The sequence below is a fragment of the Carcharhinus amblyrhynchos genome, chromosome 10 (assembly GCF_965287045.1).
Source record: "Carcharhinus amblyrhynchos chromosome 10, sCarAmb.v2.hapA, whole genome shotgun sequence".
NCBI classification, from domain to species: domain Eukaryota; kingdom Metazoa; phylum Chordata; class Chondrichthyes; order Carcharhiniformes; family Carcharhinidae; genus Carcharhinus; species Carcharhinus amblyrhynchos.
This window is the reverse complement of record NC_137333.1, coordinates 26,993,549-27,016,358: the sequence shown is the minus strand read 5'-3', so window position 1 is coordinate 27,016,358 and position 22,810 is coordinate 26,993,549. Positions and strand designations below refer to the sequence as shown.

General features: G+C 41.7%; 1 protein-coding gene across 4 annotated transcripts in view; it reads right to left on the bottom strand.

Moving 5' to 3' along the window:
* The window catches only part of gpr180 (G protein-coupled receptor 180), a 145,571-nt gene that overhangs the window by 61,826 nt on the left and 60,935 nt on the right, over positions 1-22,810 (bottom strand). For 2 of the 4 annotated variants that reach the window (XM_080198146.1, XM_080198147.1), the window contains exon 3: positions 12,259-12,477. The exons of 1 other annotated variant lie outside the window; for it this stretch is intronic. In XM_080198146.1, coding sequence (XP_080054272.1) covers positions 12,259-12,477 — 219 coding nt within the window. The remainder of the gene's footprint in view (positions 1-12,258; positions 12,478-22,810) is intronic. One more of the 4 variants, XM_080198148.1, reaches the window with a different exon arrangement.

Here is a 22,810-nt window from a genome sequence, read left to right as displayed (position 1 = left end):
GAATAAAGACAACTCCCAGTTCACATCTGAGCAGAATGCTAAAATCAAATAAGATAATGCTCATATGAACATTTCCAACCTTTAATTATAGAAAACACACTTACAATCTACATCATTCTCATCAAATTATTTAGAATGCTACGTACAATCAATATCAAGAACTTTGATGGGATAATATCTCCAAATTTGCTGATGATACAAATAAACAATGAGGAGGATGCAAAAATAGGTTGCAAAGGGATAAGGACAGATTGAGTGAGTGAGCGAGCGAGAAGATGGGATGGAATGTAATATTGGGACGCATGAAATTATCCACTTTCGAAGGAAAACTGGAACTTTTTTCTCAATGGTGAGAGACTAGGAAATGTTACTATTCCAAGGGACCTTGCCCAAAAACCAAAGCAATTTAACATCCAGATACAGCAACCAATCAGGAAAGTAAATGGCATCTTACCTTATAACAAGATTGGAAAACAAGCATAAAGAGAGCTTCTGGCAACTTTATAGAGCCTTGGTGAGGCCAAGTTTAGGTGTCCTTACCCCAGGAAAAATATGCAAGCCTTGGGGGGAGTGCAACAAAGGTTCATACCTGGGATGAGGGGATAGTCCAATGAGGAGAGATTTGGTAGATGAGACTACATGCTCCAGAATTTCAAAGAATTATCTTGTTGAAGCATTCTAAATTTTTAAAAGGCTTGATCGGCTCAACACTGGAAGGATGCTTCTCCAGTTTAGGACGAGGGAATCACAGTCACAAAAAATGGGATAGCCATTTAGGACCAAGATGTGGAGAAATTTCTTTACTCAAAGGATTGTAATCTTCAGATTTTTTTATCGTAAATGATCAGTTATTCAGTATATTCAAGGGGGATTGATAGATTTTTTTGGATACTAAGAGAATTAAGGGATTTGAAGTTAATGTGCAAAGGTAGAATTAAGGTACCAGCTCAGCCCTAATTGTACTGAATGATGAAGCAGGCTCAAATGGCCAATTGGCCTACTTCTGCTGTTAGAATGTAACTAGTGACAACTTTGTATTGGATGTAATGTGACCAATAGGAGCAAGATGCAAGGGGGCTATTTTTCGGTCAAACCAAGTAAACAAACTCAAATTACGTTAGGACAAACTAAAAGGGGTGGCTCCCCAAAAGGAAAGGGGAACGGCCTGAACAAAAACAAAAAGTACAAAGGAAATTTAAGACACGTCAAATCAAAATGTGATTGTCGGAGTCTGTAACGCATCCCAGCCCCTGCGGTGCCCAGTGGGCATGGAAGGCGTCGACTGTACCCACGGACACCGCATGCTCCCTTCCAGGGACACCTGGCCGTGAACGTAGCCGCAGTAGAGGGGCAGACAGTCAGGATGGACGGCCCCCCCCGATCGCCCGCTGCCTGGACCTGTAAATGGCACGTTTACAAGATCTAAGGGTCAGCTAAACCATGGAACCAATTACAGAGTGATGTTATAGTCAGCTGACTAGCTGACTCACTAAGAACCTGTTCAGCATTGTGGTGAGCTTGGAGTGGTCCAGGGCAAGGCCCCAAGTTTGGAGTAATGATGTTTCTTTACTAAACCCTTTCTTTGATTTACAAGTTGAAGTAAGTTGTTATATTTTCATTATCTGTATTTTGAAGAGTTCCTTCTGAGGAAACATTGGTAGCAGAGGAAAACCCATTGTATCTCGGTGTTTGTTTTTGAAGAAGTGCTACAATCATGGCAAAAGATAGAAGTAAATTGGTGGGATTTGATTGTCCCCCTGTCTTTTCAGATGCTGAACCATATTGGCAATAGAAGGCAGAGATGGAAATGTGGACCCACATCATTACAATACCAAAAAAGAAGCAAGGTATGGCTTTAGCTTTGTCACTTCCAGTTAGGAACAAGAAGGAAAGTATTTTCCAATTGGACAGCAGATGTCCTGAATAAAGAAGGGCTACAACTCCTGCTACAAATACTTAGATAAGTTTTACCAGAAAGATGAGTTCTTGCAGAATTATGAAGAATGGGCGATGATTGACAGGATTGGGAGACATGACACCAGTCCATGGCAGACTATATCATGGATTTTGAGAGGGGCCTTAACAGGCTAATGAAATTTAATTTGGAGATTCCAGATGCAGTATTGGCTTTTAAGTTTTTGGACTGTGCATGTCTGTTGCATATGGATACTCTTTTAGTAATGACTGGAATACAATTAAGTGGAACAGAGCCCCTCTTTGATCGGATGGCAGCATCATTAAAAAGGTTTTTTGGGAAACAATCCTTCCCTGCCACCTTGTTCAATACAGACCAGAATGCCAATGGTGACCCAAATGGTATACTTAGGCCTTTAAACAAAGACGTGAATAACAATGTCAAAAACAGTTATAACCAATTTGAAAATGGGGAAAGAAGATGCACATGGGAAACTGATAAAAAAACGTTTAAATTGAAGGAATGCTAGAGGGATGCTATTTCCAATGCAATTTCCCCATACATACCACTACATTGTAAACTGTCCAAAAAGGAGAAATCGTGTCTTTGAAATCACATGACACAGTGATGAGGATAAGGACCAGGAAGGCATTGTTTAGGTGGCAGAAAAGTTGTGTGCATAATGAGTGTCCTGATGATAGACTCTTTCAATCTTGTGGCTTTAAATAGTGGATGTATGTGCACTGTCTGCAGCCAAGATTGGCTAGATTGTTATTTAGAGTCTCTTGATCATAAAGACCGAAAGGAAGTAAAAGAACATGATAGTTCCACCTGCTTTAGACTTGGAGATGACAACATTCTAACATCCTCCAGAAAGGTGATACTTCCCTGTAAGATTGTGGGAATCAGTACAAATGTAGTTTCCAGTGATATACCTTTGTGGTTAAGCATGTCTCCAATGAAGAAAGCTCAGATGACCATTGATTTGCAAAAGGATAAAGCTGTGGTCTTTGGAGAAAACTGTGGACCTACATTTTACAAGATCTGGCCATTATTACCTTCCTTTAAGCAACTAAAATGATCAAACCAAATGATTCATGAAGCATTAGTGTCGCTAATAGACAACAGTATGATGGACAAAAAGATTATTCTGAAATTCCATAAGCAGTTTGATCATCCAGCACCACAGAGACTGACAGCACTGCTGCAGGATGCAGATGTGCCAGATAAAGGATATAATGATCTCAGGACAAACATCAGCCCAGTGTGAAATTTGCACAAAATATAGAAGGACACCCCCACATCCAGTCATTAGTCTACCATTAGCATGAGATTTAAATGATGTAGTGGTGACGGATCTAAAGATATGGGACAAGGTCAAAGGCATCAATCTATTGCACTTTGTGGACATGGCCACCCAGTTTAACATATCCACAGTGATTTACAGCAAAAATAAGAAGACCATTATAGGTAAAATTATGACCCACTGGATTGGAACAGGATTGGAGGCACTGTCTAAATTTTGGTGGACAATGGGAGCAAATTTGCAAATGATGAGTTTCGAGATATGTGCAAAAATTTAAATATTATAATAAAGCACACTGCAGCACTGAGCCCATTCAGCAATGGCCTCTGTGAAAGGAATCATGCTGTTATAGATGACATGTTGCATAAAAGTTGCAAAAGTTGCCATAAGTTGCAGCAGGACATAAATAGGATGCAGGACTGGGCGGAGAAGTGGCAGATGGACTTCAACGCGGATAAATGCGTAGTCATCCATTTTGGCAGAACCAACGGGATGAACGAGTACACTATCAAGGGCAGGAGTCTGAGTAGTGTTGAAGAGCAGAAGGATCTTGGGGTCCAGGTCCACAGGACTCTTAAATCGGCCTCGCAGGTGGAAGAGGTGGTCAAGAAGGCGTATGGTGTACTGGCCTTCATTAATCGAGGGATTGAGTTTAGGAGTCGGGAGGTAATGCTGCAACTTTATAAGACCCTTGTCAGGCCTCATTTGGAGTACTGTGCGCAGTTCTGGTCGCCTCACTATAGGAAAGACGTAGAAGCTATTGAATGGGTACAGAGGAGATTTACAAGGATGTTGCCTGGACTGGGAGGCATGCCTTATGAAGTTAGGTTGAGGGAGCTGGGTCTCTTTTCCCTGGAGAGACGAAGGTTGAGAGGCGACCTGATAGAGGTTTATAAAATGTTGAGAGGAATGGATAGGGTGGATTCTCAGAGGCTATTTCCCCGGGTTGAAATGGACACAGATTTAAGGTGCGGGGAGGAAAGTACAGAAGTGATGTTAGGGGTAAGTTTTTCACTCAGAGGGTGGTGAGTGAGTGGAATCGGCTGCCGTCAGTGGTGATGGAGGCGAACTCGCTGGGGTCTTTTAAAAGACTTCTGGATGAGTATATGGGGTTTTATGGGATTGGGGGTTATAGATAGGTGTTGATGTGATCGGCGCAACTCGTGGGCCGAAGGGCCTGTTTGTGCTGTAGTGTTCTATGTTCTATAAAGTTTTGGTGGATCAACTGGTACATAAATTGTAGGTTGCATCAGTATGCGCAGTGCATGTGAAAAATTTGTTACAAATGGTGGGGGGCTATAGTCCATACCAGTTGGTATATGGGAGGAATCTGAAGTTGCCATTAGTATTAACAGATGCTCCCCAGCGCTAGAAGGCACAAGCAATAGCTCCATGTTTTCTGCACACTTAAACACTATGCATGCAGGGAGAAAGGCCTTCATTAAGGTTGAGGTTTCAGAACAGATAAGAAGGGCTCTAAGGTATCACATAAGGCCATTGCGGGTATACTTTGAGAAAGGGAATAGGGTCTACTGTAAAAGAGAGGGCAAAAAAGGGTGGAAAGGGCACGGGAAAGTGATACGTATAGACAGCTAGGTAGTTATTGTGCAATATAACTAACTACCTTGCCATCTATACATACCACTTCCCCATTCTTCGAGAGTACTGGGACTTGGGTATGAATTTGAAGCATCTGAGCAAGATGCAGAAATGCAGGGTGCACTTGTACCTCACATGCACATACCCTGAGTTATTATGAAGATCAGTCAACAGTAGATGAGAGGGAATCTAATGATCAAAAAGAACATTGAAGCAGGGAATGAAACTGCTACTTTAAAGGTTCAGCTACTCAGAATAGACACAGTGGTACCATACATATCCGAAGGGTCAAGTGAGTGGAAGAAGGCCACTATAATCGGGAAAGCAGGAAAGAACAAACACTGGCTCAACATTGAAAAGCGAGGGCAAGAAGCCGAAGCTATAGATTGGGAAAATGAGGTGGACACATGTAAACAAAAAAAGTGAGACCGAAATCCTGAGGATGAAACAGTAACTATTCGTGAACCCAGAAAAAAGTCATGAATCTGTGACCGAAGGTATGTCAACAGAACAGCAATTTGAGAGTAGCAGCCCTGATAGAAACGGACAGCAGTAGAGGCTGGAGCATAATGAGGAAGGCTAGGAATCAAACCAATGATAGGAATAGGATTAGAAGCCCCCATAATAAGGAAGTATTGATAGCTGCAAATAAAATAGAGCTTGTGGAAATAAGAGAGGCCAAAAAAAGAGGAATGGACAGTTGGAAGGAGTTTGGGGTGCACACTGAGGTACCAGACAAAGGGCAGCCTGCTTTGTCCCATAAGTGGGTTTGCACAGAGAAAGTTTTGCAAGAAGGAACGTATAAAGCTAAAGCCAGAATAGTAGCTCATGGGTATGAGGAACATTTGGATGGGAGAGACATTAAGGTTGATTCACCCACAGCAGGGAAAATGGCACTGAAAATGATTTTCACTGTTCTAGCACCTCATAAATGGATGTGTAAATCAATAGATATCAAAGCAGCATTTCTTCAGGGTGAAACATTTCAGAGAAAAGTTTTTTTGAGGACCCCCAAAGAAGCAGGTAATATAAAGGGACATTTGTGGAAATTAAACAAATGTGTATATGGGGTTAAGTGATGCATCAAGGGTTTGGTATTTCTTTGTACAATCTGTGTTATTGAAGACTGGTTGTGTCCAGTAAAAGCAGATCCAGCAATGTTTTACTGGAAGGTTAAAGGAAAATTAGCTCAAAGTTTTACAATGCATTTGGATGATTTCTTATGGGGTGGCACAGAAGAATTTGAAAAAAGTGAGTAGCTGAAAACAGAATTAAAAGTAAAGTTTATTTATTAGTTACAAGTAAGACTTACATTAATACTGAAGTTACTGTGAAATTCCCCTGCTCGGCACAGTCCAGTGCCTGTTTGGGTCAATGCAACTAACCAGCACGTCTTTCAGAATATGGCAGGAAACCAGAGCACCTGGAGAAAACCCATGCAGACATGGGGAGAATGTGCAAACTCCACACAGACAGTGACCCAAACCAGGAATTGAATCCAGGTCCCTGGCACTGTGAAGCCATAAAACATTAGATAGGGATCATGAGTAGAGAGATGGACTGGTGGTGTTGAGTTGGCGGCACGGGCTCGTTGGGCCGAAGGGCCTGTTTCCCGGGCTGATTTTGTTCTTTGTTCTTTCTTTGTTCTAACCACTGTGCCACCATTTCGCCCTAAAGTAGGGAGTCTAGCAACTGGTGCTTTTCGATATCTTGGTCTTGACATCCAACAAAATACATCTGGTGTAATGATGTCTTAACAGGGATATCTAAACAGTATTGATCCCATTCCCATCACCAGAGAAAGGTCAATAGAAAAAGAGGAATGGGCCAACGAGAAAGAAACAGAGTTGTTGAGGAGTATGATAGGACAACTAAATTGGCTATGCAGATGGGAGCTATAATGTCCAAGAGCTCAGTAATATGTCGTAGTGTGCCACAGTCAGAGAGATCTTGCAGGCTAATAAAACATTAAAAAGTTAAAATTCCCAGCACTAGGAGAATCAGAAGATATGAAATTGCTTGTGTTTAAGAACATAAGAACATAAAAAATAGCAGGAGTAGGCCATCTAGCCCTTCGAGCCTGCTCCGCCATTCAATAAGATCATGGCTGATCTGAAGTGGAGCAGTTCCACTTTCCCGCTTTCTCCCCATAACCCTTAATTCCCTTGTCTGTCAATTAAGGAGTCTGTCAATCTGATAAAATAATTATTTTTGGAGTCCTCACTGGACTCCTTCAAGCTCCCACATATCCGACATAATTGTTTTGATGCATGATCCAGGTGTTTGGAAAAAAAAACAATTTTATCCAACTTTCAGAACATAATAAGGCCTTTAAGGCTTGGAGGACATTGCCCTAGTGATAACATTTCATGTCATTTCATAATCTTCATTTTGCATAATCATAGGACTGAAAAGATAAACTTCAATTTCTTTGCCTGGAAGTGGCAGAAAAGGGACCCAAGGAATCATCAAGGACATTGAAACATTCCATTAAAATTGACACCAAGATGATAGTCATGGTATGTAATATTGGACCAGAACAAACAATGATTGCAGGAAGCAGCTTCCAATGCAAGAGGTCAAATTACTTTTGAACGATCAAGAAAGAATAAGGTTGGTAAACCATTGACTTAATTTAGTCTCGAAAGAATAAAAAGTTTAGTGATGCTTCACATGCCAATCTATCAGATGGACATTCAAGTGGTGCTGGATTCATAATATTCTTGGCAAATAAGAAAGGAAAATGTTGCCCCTTGGCCTGGGAAGCAAAGAAAATAAAAAGATTAGTCAAAAGCACATGGGGGCTGAAACCCTAGCAGTATGGAGGCGTTGGATATGGGAATATGTTTGTCTGACACATTTTTTACCGGCAAATCAGGTAAGAAAGTACCAGTTGAGTGTTGTGTGGACAATGTTCACTCAACAAAAAGTGTAGTGGAAAAATGATTAAGAATTAATTTGGCCAGCATTAAACAAATGCTGGAAAACAGGGAAGTTTCCAACCTTAACTGGGTCAGTGCAAATCTACAAATATCCAACTGTTTTACAAAACGGGGTGCAGGTACTGGAAAGTTATTAAGAATACTGGAGGATGGTTGTCTTAAATTATTTTGAAAAAAATAAGGGGAATCTGTCTTAAAATCTCATTATGTGACTCAGTGTCATACTCTGTTGAATGCCTTGGGTTCTTTTATTAATTAAGGTGCAATATAAATGAAAGTAGTTGCTTAGAACTCAGTAGTACAGAATGTGAATACTGTGGAGAAAAAGAGGCATGCTGTCAAAGCTTTTCATCTTGCACTCAACAGAATAGAATCGTAAGAATACCAAATTTCAAAAGGAACAACAATTTATACTGCATGGCAAAAGGGTGTTGATTGATTGACATGTGGACATTGATTGACAGAGGCATTGCCAGGGAACAATTATCCCTCAATCTTTCATTTAAATGAAAACCTGGCAAATCAACTCTGAGGGGTCATTCATGGGGAAAGTACCAGGGAATAATTATCCCCCAAAACTTCTGTTTACCTGAAAATAGTGCAAGGCCCAGGCATTTTCTGTTTGCATACTAACGTCCCTAGAATGAGTATATGTAGTTTCTAGCACACAGAAGTGAGCTGTATTGTAAGCACAACAAACAATCTTAAATTTATTTGTTGGTGTAATTCTGAGCACAATCAGAATTGTTTACTTAGTGTTGTCCAATTGCAGAATCAGATCTAATGTTGGACACTATGTTCTGATTTTTTCAAGTACAGATTGGTTGAGTGCGTTGAGTACTCTGCACATTACAAACACCTGGAGAGACATCCTGTTTGATGTGATCCACCAGGCATTGGGACATATAGCATGTTCCAAAGCCTGGCATCACACCAGCACAGAAATTCATTGCTCATTTGTGTCAGAGTTCACTTGTCAACCAATCAGCACACTTTTCTTGTGAAATATAAATTGTTGTTCCCTTTGAATTTTGGTATTCTTGTGATTCTGTCATTGTACATAAGATGAAAATCTTTGACAGCACTTTTTTTTGAAGCAATACTGAATATTTTGTTTGTTTACTGTCTATTTATGTCTTGATACAATAAATTATAGAGTCTAACCAAGAGATCAGTTTTGCTTTGATGTGGGTGGAAAACTGGCATTTGCAGATCAGTTGCATAGTCAAAATCCAGCTGATTGAAGTCAACAAAACCAAAAATCGGCAGGGTGTGTAACCGGATGTCAATCTGCTCACTTCTTATCATCAGAAAGCTATTACTTGTCTCCGTGTGTGCAACTGGTGTTTAAAATTGCTGAGACAAACAAAGCTAATTAATTTTCTCAATTGATTTTCTTTTTAAATTTTCCTTCTCATTGTTTACTTTCACTATTATGATTTCCATCAAAACCATATGTTTATTTTCAGCGTTTAAGTCTGCTGTAACTAAAGACCAGATAGTAATCTGCAAAACATGTTTTTATGCCACTGTTCAGTGCTACACTGCCACCCAATGGCAGAAATTTGTTCTGGCAAAGCATTAACAGAAGCAGCATATATCTGTTTGACTTCATAAAAAAGTGACACTATGATTGAATAAGTACAGTATTGCAGACTAGACACATTTTCCACATAAAATTGGCACAAAACCATTTTGCTGCTGTCATGTTAGCATTTTCTTTTGTACAAAGTAAAACTGCTATTTAATGTCAGTGTATTATTTATGTGTGTGTGTTTTGTAGGCAATAATAATTGCCGGAAATTTGCTAACTTGAACAGCGTATCGATTTATACCATAACAAAAAGTGATGGACAGGGTCTCTGGCGTCATGGCCTACAAATTGTGTTCAATACCTGCACTTTAGGGAAATGTAGCATAAGCTTTTGTTTTTGTTAACTTCTTCTGTTTTGTTATGTGGTTGTTCTTGAGTCTTAATTTCAGACAGTATAAGAATATGAACAGCACTGCATTCGTGTTGCTGAAAGAGACATGAGAGTTGGTGGCAAGCTAGAAGTGACCTCAAATGCATTTATTGTATGGAGAACTTCCAGGTTTCAAATGCTGATTACTTGTGTAGATTTTCAGCATTTTAAATTTGGATTTCTGTTTTTGTTTTAACATTTCAGGTTTAATTTGCTGAATAATAACCAGTTTGGATTCTAGCTTCTAAAATATTTGTTTTAGTTTCATCTGTATTTAGCATGCAATTTATTTTGGATTATCCACTGCTTAACCAGAAAAACACAGTACAGGCCCTTCGGCCCTCGATGTTGTGCCGAGCTATATCCAAACCCAAGACCAAGCTATCCCACTCCCTATCATTCTGGTGTGCTCCATGTGCCTATCCAATAACCACTTGAAAGTTCCGAAAGTGTCCGACTCCACTATCACAGCAGGCAGTGCATTCCACACCCCAACCACTGTCTGAGTAAAGAATCTACCTCAGACATCCCTCCTAAATCTCCCACCATGAACCTTATAGTTATGCCCCCTAGTAACAGCTAAAATTTCAGATTTCCTTACATTCAATTTCAAGAATCACAGATAAATCAAATCTTATTATGTGCAGTTTTAATTCACTTTGCAAAGCATTATATAGCTAGCAGTCTCTTCAGTTACTGTTTCACTGTAATTACTTTTCTGGTAAAGTGGGAAAATGGGGTTTGCCAAACCCTTAATTCCCACTCCATGTCTGTGTAACTGTTCATTGATTTAAATTATGAACAAAGTAATCAAAATTACATTTTAACGATAGATTAAGTGAATGCGCAAGGCTATCAATATCTGACATTGGTATGCCTTTATCCACATAGCTTACAATGCTGTCTATCTTTGCGTCATCAGCAAATTTGGCTAAGTGGCTTTCAATTCTATCATCTACATCATTAATAAATAATGGTGAACCGCTGAGATCCCAACACAGATCTATGCAGGACACTACTAGTCCATGCTACCAACAATGCCTATTCTGTGTCTCGCTGCTCAACCAATTTTTCTACCAAAATGCTTTCAATTCCATGAGCTTAAGCTAACAGGTTTTTATGAGATGCTGTATCAAATGCATTAGGAATGTTCACTTAATAACATGCCCTATCCACTGTTAGTCAGCTCTTCAAAAAATTCCTTCAGCAGTGGATTCCAACATAACTTCCAAAAGGAATTGGGTAAATACTTCCAAGGGTAAAGTGGGCCCAACTCAAAATAGTCAGCACAGGTATGATGGGCTGAATGGCCTCCTTTCATTCATAATTCTTCATTCAATTTGAATTTGGCTTTTGGAGCCAACAACCAAAGATTGATAGCATATTGGTTAGCACTGCTGCCTCATAGCGCCAGAGACCTGGGTTCAAATCCCAGCTTGGGTGACTGTGTGGAGTTTGCATGTTCTCCCCATGTCTGTGTGGGTTTCCTCCGGGTGCTCCCACAATCCAAAGATGTGCTGGTTAGGTTAATTGGCTAAATTGTCCCTTAGTGTCCTGGAATGTTTAGGTTAGCGAGATTAGTGGGGTAAATGTGTGGGAATAGCACCTGGGATGGGATTGTGGTTGGTGCAGACTCAATGGTCTCCTTCTGCACTGTAGGCTTCTATGATCCATGATCTATGTGTCAGGTTGTCAGGTGTGACCTACCCTTCACAAATTCATGCTGGCATTCTCATATTAGCTGAAAATTTTAACAAATGTTCAGTCAGCTGATCCTTAATTACATAACCTACTAATTTCCCATCATCTGATGTTAGGCTAACTAGTCCACAGTGGTCTGATCTCCCCCTTCTCAAATTTCAGTGGGTAAATTTGTTTTCTTATTTTCTACATTGCTGCAGTGGATATACATCAAAAGTATCTCATTAGCTGCAAAGAATTTTGGGACATCTGCAGGATATGAATGACATTTTAAAAATACAAGCATGTTATTTTGTTTTACCTCAGAATTGCATGATGTGTCACATAACATTATGAAGACTTGCAAGAATGTTTTGAATCTACAGTCCTCCAAATCAAATATGATATCTCTATCATATTTGCCAAATGCTTGGCACCCAGGATCCCAGAAATAATTCAGCAGGGCCATTCTGACCTCAATCTGTCCAAACCTGTTCCTAAGTACTCTCAATCTCTGTATGATAAAAAAAGCCACTGAAATAAGTGCTAGAATGTAATTAAGGTCAGCTTTGTAAAGGTGACAATGTCAGCTCTCTGTGTTGCAAACTGGTGGTGAGCACAAAGATGTACTGTTTTCTTTTATGAAAAGAGAAGTGCCATATTAATTCTGCATGATAATCAGAGACCAGTGGAACATAGGCTTGAGTCCCAAATTTCAAACATTCTTTTGTGCTTTCACAGGGCAAAAATTGAAATTTGGGTGAAGTGTCATCCTGAATGCTCCCATCCAAGTCCAATTTCAGAACAGTATTGGCAGAGGCTTAGCAAAGTAGAGAAAGCACAGCTACTTACCAGACTCCTCGGCACTAAAGTGATCCAGTGGATTGTTATCTGCATCTGGGTTCAGTAACAAAAGTTTAAACTTGATAGTCTTTGCAACAAAGCCCCCAGAACCTCTTCTATCTTCATCATCTTCTGGACAGGTGAACTTATCTGCATACACAATGTACCAAGCTTGAGGGTGCAGAAACTGGGAAATAGTTTGATTGTTTTCCACCTCATCTAATGAAACTAGAACACAAAAAAACTTTTCAGTATTGAAAGTACTAATTGTAGAATTCATTATTAATTTTTGCTCAGCAAAAGTGTGCACCATACCAATTAATTATAGCATTTTAAACCAATAATTCATATTTTGTCCCATTTTCTTCCACTTCATGTTATTCTAAAATTAGCTACGAGAAGGTTTCAAGCACAGTCAAGCAGTGACTATGCTCAGATGATACCCTAGCAAAGATATTTGAATTATCAACAGCCATAGATGAAGTGCCTGAAGACTGGAGGGTGGCATATGTTATGCCTTTGTTTAAGGGCTGCAGAGAAAAGCCTGGGAACTACAGGCCAGTGAGCCTAACTTCTATAGTGAGTAAGTTGTGAGACAGGATCAGCAGGCATTTAGAGTGATAGCCTTTTTCCTCGGATGGAGAAAGCTAGTTATAGGACGGATGTCAGGGGGAGGTTCTTTACCCAGAGGGTGGTGAGGGATTGGAATGCCCTGCCTGCTGCAGTTGTAAATGCGCCTAGTTTGGGGGCGTTTAAGAGATCCGTGGATAGGTTTATGGATGGAAAGGGATTGGTTTAGGTTAGAGGGTCATTGTTTTTTAACTGGTCGGCGCAACATCGTGGGCCGAAGGGCCTGTTCTGCGCTGTAATGTTCTATGTTCAAAGATAGTGATCTAAGGATTACTGCCAATTTCACATGCTAGCCAGAGTCGAAGTAGCAGGATATATCTGATGGACATGTGGCTGAAGAGGTGATGCTAAGGGGAGGGGGGAACAGTACAAACCTGGGTAGGACTGGGACTGATGTCCTAAGGGTAATATTTGATAGTGATTGGGGAGGGTTTAAATGAATATGGTAGGGTGAGGGAGACCTACGCAAAGAGTCAGAGAGGAGGAATCAGAGACAGGAACAAAAGACAGTAAGGGAAATAAGAAAAGTAATAGGTAGAGAAATCAAAGGTCAGAATCAAACAGAGCCACAATAGTGTAGTGCTCAACTTTGGACACACAAGTCCAGTTGATGCCGAACTAATGTTTTAAAAGTTCATCGTAGCTTCCTTGTTTTTATACTCTATTGCTGAACTTATAAACCCCAAGATCTCCTACACTTTATTGACTATTTTCTTGACCTTTATTGCCACCTTCAACAATTTATGCACATAAACCACCAGGTCCCTTTGTTCCTTTACAGATTGTAGCTAAATATTTTATGGATATATTGGAACTATATTCCTAAGGACATTGTCAAAGGAGATGTTTGATTCAGAAATAGTGTATATCCACTACAGCTGCATAGATGAATAGCACAATTATATAAATATTTAGTTACATTAATATCAATTACAAAATCTCATTATAAACAAAACAAAGCACATACGGCATGGCTGGGACTCTCCCAAAGAAGCCTAAGTGCCCAACAGGTGGGAAAATAGGTGTATTTCCTGCCTTTTTTTTGGATGTATGTACCAGATCGAATCTCCGACACTCTGAACATTACAGAGTGCCTCAGCATAATTCACTCTGGTAAGTAGGGGGGCGGGGCTAGTAGCATAGTGCCGAGTGACCACTGTGCTTGCTCTGATTGGCACATGTGCAGTGGCTACCTATTGCCAGCCTCATGATTGCTGGCCAGCTCCGCAACCCCCAATTGCTAGCTTTCCAGACCCCCTACCTCTGATCGCTGGCCTACTGGGCCTCCCCGCCAGCCCTGGTCTCTCTCACCACCCTTCACTCCGATGACCAGCCCGTTTGTCTTCCTTCCTCCCTCTCCCAATGCTCCAGGTGTAAAGTAGCAGCAAGTCCCCCCTCCCCATCAATCGCTCCCAATAGTCCCCGTCCCTCCCAGTATGCACCATCCCCTGGCACTGCCCAGTACCTGGTGGGCAGTGCCAGTAAGCCCCTTGTCTCCAACTCCCGGAGGGGGCCTCAATGGCCACTGTCACCACCAGCAGCATCAGGATGTCTATTCGCCGTTACTGGAGAGCAGTTGCTAAACCTGCTGGAGGGAATCAATCCATGCGAGAGGGTGGGGGGCGGGGGATGGGGGGATGCTTGCGGGCCTGGGATGGTAAATGGAGATTTCCATAAAATAATCAGCTCTGTGCCAATTTCCAGCGAGAAACGATAGCGCTAAAAATGCGCTAGGGAAACTAGCGACCGGCGAGCTTTGCAAAAGCTGCTCATAAGTTTCCTTCAAGTTTCTGTTTTTTATAACAATGTGCATTAGTGATGCCTCTTTATTGCAACTTTCTGGTTGGATCAAAAGAACTATAATTATCCAAATCTGTGCATATCTCTCTCCCTCTGAAGTAAAAAGCAAACTCCTTGACAAAAGTTTTACTGTGTAATATTACCTCAAAGGAGTTCAAAAATCTACTCTAGTGCGATTAGATTGATTGATAAGCACAATAGTAAGCTACTTTGATTGTAATTATCTGATAAGTTATCAATATTTAATTATTTAATCAAGTCTAGAGATAGAATTAAAATTAAATAGCAGTAGAAAAAAGAGAGACTGGCAGCTAACGTAAATGGGAATCCAAAAGACTTCTAAAGGAACATAAGTAGTAAAATGATTGTAGAAAGGGCAGCAGGACCAATTAGAGACCAAAATGCAATTTTGCACATTGAAGCAAAGATATAAGCTGAGGAACTAAACAAATACTTTGCAACTGTCTTTCCAAGGAACAAACCTGCTGCCCAAGTCATTGTGATAGAGGATTGAGAGAAAAATATTTATAAAGTGAAGGTAATAAGAAGGCTGGTTGTAGTGAAAAGTTGGTAAGTCAGAGACTGGATCAGATGCATCCTGTATACTGAGAAAAGAGTAAAAAAATTGCAGAGGATGGAGCAGACGAGTGAAGGAGCAGAGAGAGAGCTAAGATTTTACCTGTTAAAAACCTGTTTAAAATAAGTTTAAAGCACTTTGTTCTTTGTAGAACTGTTTAAAGCATTTATTTATTGTATTTACTGCTTTAAGAATTCTGAGGGAGTGGTTAGAAGGCAGTTGTGGGCCAACAGCTTTAATTATCAACTGGCCACATGGTGAAGCCTTCCATTGTTTACTGGAGCAGACGAGTGAAGGAGCAGAGAGAGAACTAAGATTTTACCTGTTAAAAACCTGTTTAAAATAAGTCTAAAGCACTTTGTTCTTTGTAGAACTGTTTAAAGCATTTATTTATTGTATTTACTGCTTTAAGAATTCTGAGGGAGTGGTTAGAAGGCAGTTGTGGACCAACAGCTTTAATTATCAACTGGCCACACGGTGAAGCCTTCCATTGTTTGCTGGAGCAGACGAGTGAAGGAGCAGAGAGAGAGCTAAGATTTTACCTGTTAAAAACCTGTTTAAAATAAGTCTAAAGCACTTTGTTCTTTGTAGAACTGTTTAAAGCATTTATTTATTGTTTTTACTGCTTTAAGAATTCTGAGGGAGTGGTTAGAAGGCAGTTGTGGGCCAACAGCTTTAAATCAGTGCCAGGTTTAAAAGGAGGCCTGGTGTAGACAGCGGGCAGCGTCGGAGCGGGCAGCGGAGTGAGGGGGAAGCAGAGTGAGTTATTAGGGCTTAATATCAAAAAGGGCTGGAAGGAAAAAAGGCCAGGTGAGTTCGTTTGAAAAAACAAGAAAAAAAAAAATTTTTCAAGACTACTACAGTGAATAATGGAGGGGCGTGTGATGTGTGGTTTCTGTATGATGTGGGAACTGGTGGACTCCAGGGTCCATCCCAGTGACCATGTCTGCAGTAAGTGCAGGTTGCTGGAGGAGCTCCAGCTCAAGGTAGATGAGCTGGCCTCTGAGCTACAGACACTGAGGCTCATCAAGGGGAGAGAGGGTGCCATTGTCAATGGGGTGCAAGTGACATCCACCCCCCCTAGACTGGCTAACTCTAAGGGTCAGGGACAAGAGGGGGCTGCTGGGAGGAGGAAGGGGGGTGAGGAGCGGAGGAAGGAGAGTGGGGAGAGGAGGAAGGAGGGTGGGGAGCGGAGGCCTCAGCCTCTAAATCTGCATAACAGGTTTGAGGTTCTTGCTTCCAGTCTGGAAGAGGACGAGGCAGGTGAGGTTGGTGAGCAAACTGCACACGGTACAGTGATGCAGCAGGACATAGGCAAAGAGAAGGGGAAAAGGAACGTAGTAGTGATTGGGGATAGTGGGGTGAAGGGTATTGACACTGTCCTTTGTCACAATGACAAAGTGCACAGAAGGGTGTGTTGTCTGCCTGGTGCTCGGGTCCGGGATGTCGCAGCTGGGCTGCAGAGGAACCTGGAGTGGGAGGGTGAGAATCCGGTCGTTGTGGTACATGTGGGTGCCGGCGACGTAAGCAAAATGCAGACTGAGGATCTGGGGAGGGAGTATGAAAAGCTTGGAATGGAATTAAAAAGTAGAACCGACAAGGTGGTCATCTCTGGGCTACTGCCTGAACCGAGTGCAGACGGGCGTAAGGTTGACAGGATTAAGGAAGTGAATGGGTGGCTCAGGGATTGGTGTGGGAGGAATGGGTTTGAATTTATGGGGCATTGGCACCAGTATTGGGGTAGGTGGGACCTGTTCGGGCGGGATGGGGTTGGTCTGAACTGTGCTGGGACCAGAGTGCTGGCGAATCGAGTAAAGAGGACTGTAGACAGGGCTTTAAACTAATTAGGGGGGGGGAGGGTGCGAGGGTAGGTGACGTTACGAGGTCTAAAGTTAAGGAGAGGGTACAGGTAAAGGAAGAGGCCGAGGATGTCCCAATAATAGAGGGAGTAGGGGGCGTGAGTATAGTTGGTGGCGTTACGGCAAATAGGGTCCAGGTGAAGGCTGGGATGAAAGCGCTTTATCTGAATGCACGAAGCATTCGGAATAAAGTGGATGAACTGGTGGCGCAGATCGACACAAATGGATACGATCTGGTGGCCATTACAGAGACGTGGCTGCAAGGTGACAGGGACTGGGAGCTGAATGTACAGGGCTATCAAGTGTTTAGGAAGGATAGGCAGGAGGGAAAAGGGGGGGGCGTAGCTCTGCTGATTAAGGATAGCATCAAGGTGGTAGCAAGGGATGATATTGGAGCCAAGGAGCAGAACGTGGAATCGTTGTGGGTGGAGATTAGGAACAGCAAAGGGAGGAAGACGCTGGTGGGTGTCGTCTATAGGCCCCCGAATAATGATCTGGAGGTGGGGCGGGCTGTTCACGCGCAAATAAGTGCGGTGTGCAGGAATGGGACGGCCGTAGTTATGGGGGATTTCAATCTGCATATTGATTGGTCGACCCATGTTGGACGCGGTGGGCTCGAGGAAGAGTTCTTGGAATGCTGCCGGGATAGTTTCCTGGAACAGTGCGTGTTGGAGCCGATGAGGGAGAGAGCTATCTTGGATCTCGTGCTATGTAATGAGGCGGGTAGAATTAGGGACCTTGCGGTGAAGGATCCTCTTGGGGAGAGTGATCATTATATGGTGGAGTTTCTGGTGCAGATGGAGGAGGAGAAAGTGGGTTCCCAGACACGCGTCCTTTGTTTGAATAGAGGGAAGTACGGTAGGATGAGAGAAGAATTGGCGAATGTGGACTGGGGGAGCGCGTTGGAGGGAGGGTCTGCTGAGGAGCAGTGGAGGATCTTTAAGGGGATCTTTCTTGGTGCTCAGCGGAAATTTATTCCGATGGTCAAAAAGGACAGTAGGAGGAGAGGTAATAAGCCGTGGATAACGAAGGAGGTGAAGGAAAGTGTTAAATTAAAAGCGGAGGAATTTAGAGTAGCTAAGAGTAGTGGGCGAGAAGAGGATTGGGAGAGGTTTAAATGTCAACAAAGATTGACAAAGAAGTTGATAAAGAAGGGTAGGAGAAACTATGAAGCTGGGCTAGCGCTTCACATAAAAAAGGATAGCAAGAGTTTTTATCAATATATAAAAAGGAAGAGGCTGGCTAGGGTGAACGTTGGTCCTTTAGAGGATGAGAAAGGGGACCTAGTGGTAGGGGATGGGGATATGGCTAAGGTATTGAATAACTTTTTTGTTTCTGTCTTCATGGAGGAGGACGTGAATAATTTGCCGGGTGTTAGTGATGGAAAGGTGGTAGGACTGGAGGGTCTTAATGACATTACTGTTACTAGAGAGGCGGTGCTCGACAGACTGGAGGGGCTGATTGTGGACAAGTCCCCAGGACCGGATGGAATGCATCCGAGGGTTCTGAAAGAAATGGCGGAGGTGATAGTGGATGCCTTGGTGGTTACTTTCCAGACGTCGCTGGATTCCGGGGAAGTGCCGGAGGATTGGAAAACGGCTAATGTTACGCCGTTGTTTAAGAAGGGTGCCAGGCAAAAGGCGGGGAATTATAGGCCGGTTAGTTTAACGTCTGTGGTAGGTAAAATGTTAGAATCCGTCATTAAGGAGGAAATTGCGAGGCATCTTGAAGGGAACTGCTTGATAGAGCAGACGTAGCATGGTTTCATTAAAGGGAAGTCGTGTCTGACAAATTTACTGGAGTTCTATGATGATATGTCTAGGGCGGTGGATAGAGGAGAGCCGGTGGATGTGGTCTTTCTGGATTTTCAGAAGGCGTTTGACAAAGTACCTCACAAGAGGTTATTGCAGAAGGTTGAGGGACATGGAGTTGGGGGTAGGGTGTTAGCGTGGATAGAGGATTGGTTGTCAAATAGGAGGCAGAGAGTGGGGGTCAACGGGTGCTATTCGGATTGGCGGATGGTGACTAGTGGAGTGCCCCAGGGGTCGGTGCTGGGGCCTCAGCTTTTTACCATTTATATAGATGATCTGGAGGAGGGAACCGAGTGTAGGGTGTCGAAATTTGCTGATGACACCAAGATTGGGGGAACGACAAATTGTGCGGAGGGTGTGGAGAGTCTGCAGAAGAATCTAGATAGGCTGGGCGAATGGGCCAGGAAATGGCAAATGGAATTTAATGTTGGCAAGTGTGAGGTGGTCCACTTTGGTAGGAAGAATGGTAGGAAGGACTATTACTTACGTGGCGAAAAACTGCAGCAGGCGACGGTGCAGAGGGACCTCGGGGTCCTTGTGCATGAGTTGCAAAAACCCAGCTTGCAGGTGCAGGTCAGGAAGGCGAATGGGATGCTGGCCTTCATAGCGAGGGGGATTGAATATAAAAGTAGGGAGGTCTTGCTGCAGCTGTATAGGGCATTGGTGAGGCCGCAGCTGGAGTACTGTGTGCAGTTTTGGGCGCCGCACCTGCGCAAAGATATTTTGGCCTTGGAGGGAGTGCAGAGGAGGTTTACTAGGCTGATACCAGAGTTGAGGGGGTTGAGCTATGAGGAGAGGCTGAATAAACTAGGCTTGTACTCGTTAGAGTTTAGAAGAATGAGGGGAGATCTCATTGAGATGTATAAGATGATGAATGGGATGGATAGGATAGAGGTGGAGAGACTCTTCCCGCTCAGAAAAGACAGTAGGACTAGGGGGCACAGCCTCAAGATAAAGGGGGGGGCGGTTTAGAACGGAGTTGAGGAGGAACTTTTTCACTCAAAGGGTGGTGAATCTCAGGAATTCTCTGCCTGTTGAAGTGGTGGAGGCTACCTCGCTAAATATTTTTAAGACGCGGGTTGATGGGTTTTTGATAAGAGAGGGGATTAAGGGTTATGGGGAGAGGGCGGGAAAGTGGAACTGAGCCATGACAGATCAGCCATGATCTTATTGAATGGCGGGGCAGGCTCGAAGGGCTAGATGGCCTACTCCTGCTCCTATTTCTTATGTTCTTATGTTCTAACCTGCCTCAATTACAGGGGAAGTGCCAGAAGGTTGGAGAAACCCAAATGTTACAATCTTGTTCAAAAAACTATGCAAGGATAAGCTCAGCAACCAGAAGCCAATAGTTTAACCTCACTAGTGGGTAAGCTTTTATTTCAGGTGACTTTGAAACTTTATTTCCAATACCCGATATTTCCAAGTTTATGATTTTTTACGACTGAAAATTAAAGGAAACAAGAAATCCAGTTGAATATGTGCATTCTTACACTTACAACTTCATTTTAAATATATTTCCATTTCTTTAGAAACTTAAAGTATAGAAAAAAGTACACACACACTGTCACAATATTTTTTATAGGCCTCCTTATTTCCCTGCACACAGGTTTATGTTAATAAAATTATAGCTCATCATGTTTCAATGGTACGGCACTGAGTTTGATAAAGACACCCTCCAGTACAGTCCAAATACTAGGGTTGAATGTGCCATGAACCTCAAGCTGGCCTCAGATTGGATGACCATACCGTATTTTTAAATGAATGTTACACTCCATTCTTAAATTTAAAGAGCCTATTTGCAGAGAGGCCAGGACAAGCTTATAATCTATCTCCTTATTTACTCCAAAAACCAATTCAAGTTCAAATTGAATCCAATTCATGGCCCACAAGAAAGACATACAAGATCCAAATTGACAAGAAAGGGCATTGCACCTGATCTTGGGCTGGATTTGATGCTTGAGCAATCTTCTTAGTAAAGGCCTGCAATAAAGTTAACAAGGCACTTGGACAAATGAGAGTTAATTAAAGAAAGCCAGCAGGGATTTGTTAAGGGCAAATTATATTACTTTGAACTTGAGAGTGTTTCTTTTAAATGAGGTAGCAGGAGGAGTTGATGAGAGTAATGTACTTCATGTGGTGTACCTGGACTTCCAAAAGTTATTTGATAGAAGTGCCACAGAAAAGTTAAAGCCCATGAAACAAAAGGGCCAATGAAAGAACGGATATGAAATTAACTGCATGATTGAAAACAGAGTAGCGGTGAATGTTGTTTTTCAACTTGGAGGAAGATCCATAGTGGGGCTCCCCAGCAATCAGTATAAGGACATTGCTTTTCTTGATCTTGATTAATAATCTGGACTTGACGCAATTTCAAAATCTGCAGATTGCACAAAACTTGGAGGTATAATGAACTTTGAGGACACTGATCTCTTCAAGGGGGCGGAGACAGGCTGGTGAAATGGGCAGCACGCAACAGATTTAATTTCATCCAGAGAAGTTTGAAATGATGCACTTTAGTAGAAAAAATGAGGAGAGGCAATATAAAACATACAATTCTAAGGGAACAGAGGGAAATGGTGGTTTTTGTGCCTAAATTGTTGAAGGTGGCAAGAAAGTAATCAATTAACTATATGGAATCTTGGAATTTGTAAGTTCAGCAACAGAGTATAAAAACAAGGAAGCTATAATGAAGCTTTATAAAACATTAGTTCGTCTTCAACTGGAGTTGTGTCCCCACAGTTGAGCACTACACTTCAGGAATGTTGTGAAGGAATTAGAGAGTGTGAAGAAAAGATTCATGAGAATAATTCCAGGGATGATGAACTTCAATTACGTGGAGAGATTGAATAAGCTACGGTTGTTTTCCTTGGAGAAGAGACGATTTGAAGCAGATTTGATAGAGTTGACCAAAATCGTGAGGAATCTGGACACAATAAATCTGAAAAAACTGTTCTCATTAGCAAAAGAGACAAGAACCAGAAGACAATGAGTTAAGGTGGATTGCAAAAAAATCAAAGGCAACGTGAGGGGAAAAAAATACAGGAAATTGTGTACTTGAGAAAATACGAGTGACATTAGCTTGATAAAGTGTTGAAAAATAATTTTGTTGTAGTTCAGTACAGTTTTGTCTTGAAAGCTGGAATAGAAAACAGAATTACGTATCTGCTACAATGGGACTTAATGTTTATAATTACATTATTGTCGCCACACCACATACAAAATAAGTAGAGTGCACTATTAGAGATTTTTGACACTGCAGTTTTTTGGTTTTGTTTTATTGCATGCAAGCAGCATGTGTATGATAACTCAATTCATCAGTTCTATATAATTAAGCATCACCTTGATCAATAGCTTTGAAATCCTAATAAATCAGATTCTCAGTTTCTTGACATCAAAGGCTGACTATCTTTTGCTTCCTGAAAATAAATGTTGGCCTTTCATTTTCTGCTGTAACCTTTTAAACAATGCCATTTCAATCATGGTTGAAAAAAAGGCCTCTTGACAAGGCCAAGTATTATTGTGGCAAAACAAAAGATAACATGGCATGCATATTCTATGTTGGTGTAATTAGCAGCTCATGACAGCTCCTGAGTAACACAGTCATTCAGTGCTCAAAAACTAATTTCACAATCAAAGCAGTGCGAAAGAAATTGAACTTAATACACATTGTCTAAAAACAATTACACAATGAAATTCTGTCAATGAATATCAAATAAAGAAGCTTGACAAAAACAAAACAATTGCTTTTGCTTCCAGCTTTCTGAAGTAGATCTATGTGAATTATAAAAAAATCAAATATTTATTTATTCAAATACTGGTTTTAATTTTGTTTGAAATAGGTAAATTTCTAGCATAAATAGTTTTATGAAAAATGAAACATTTTT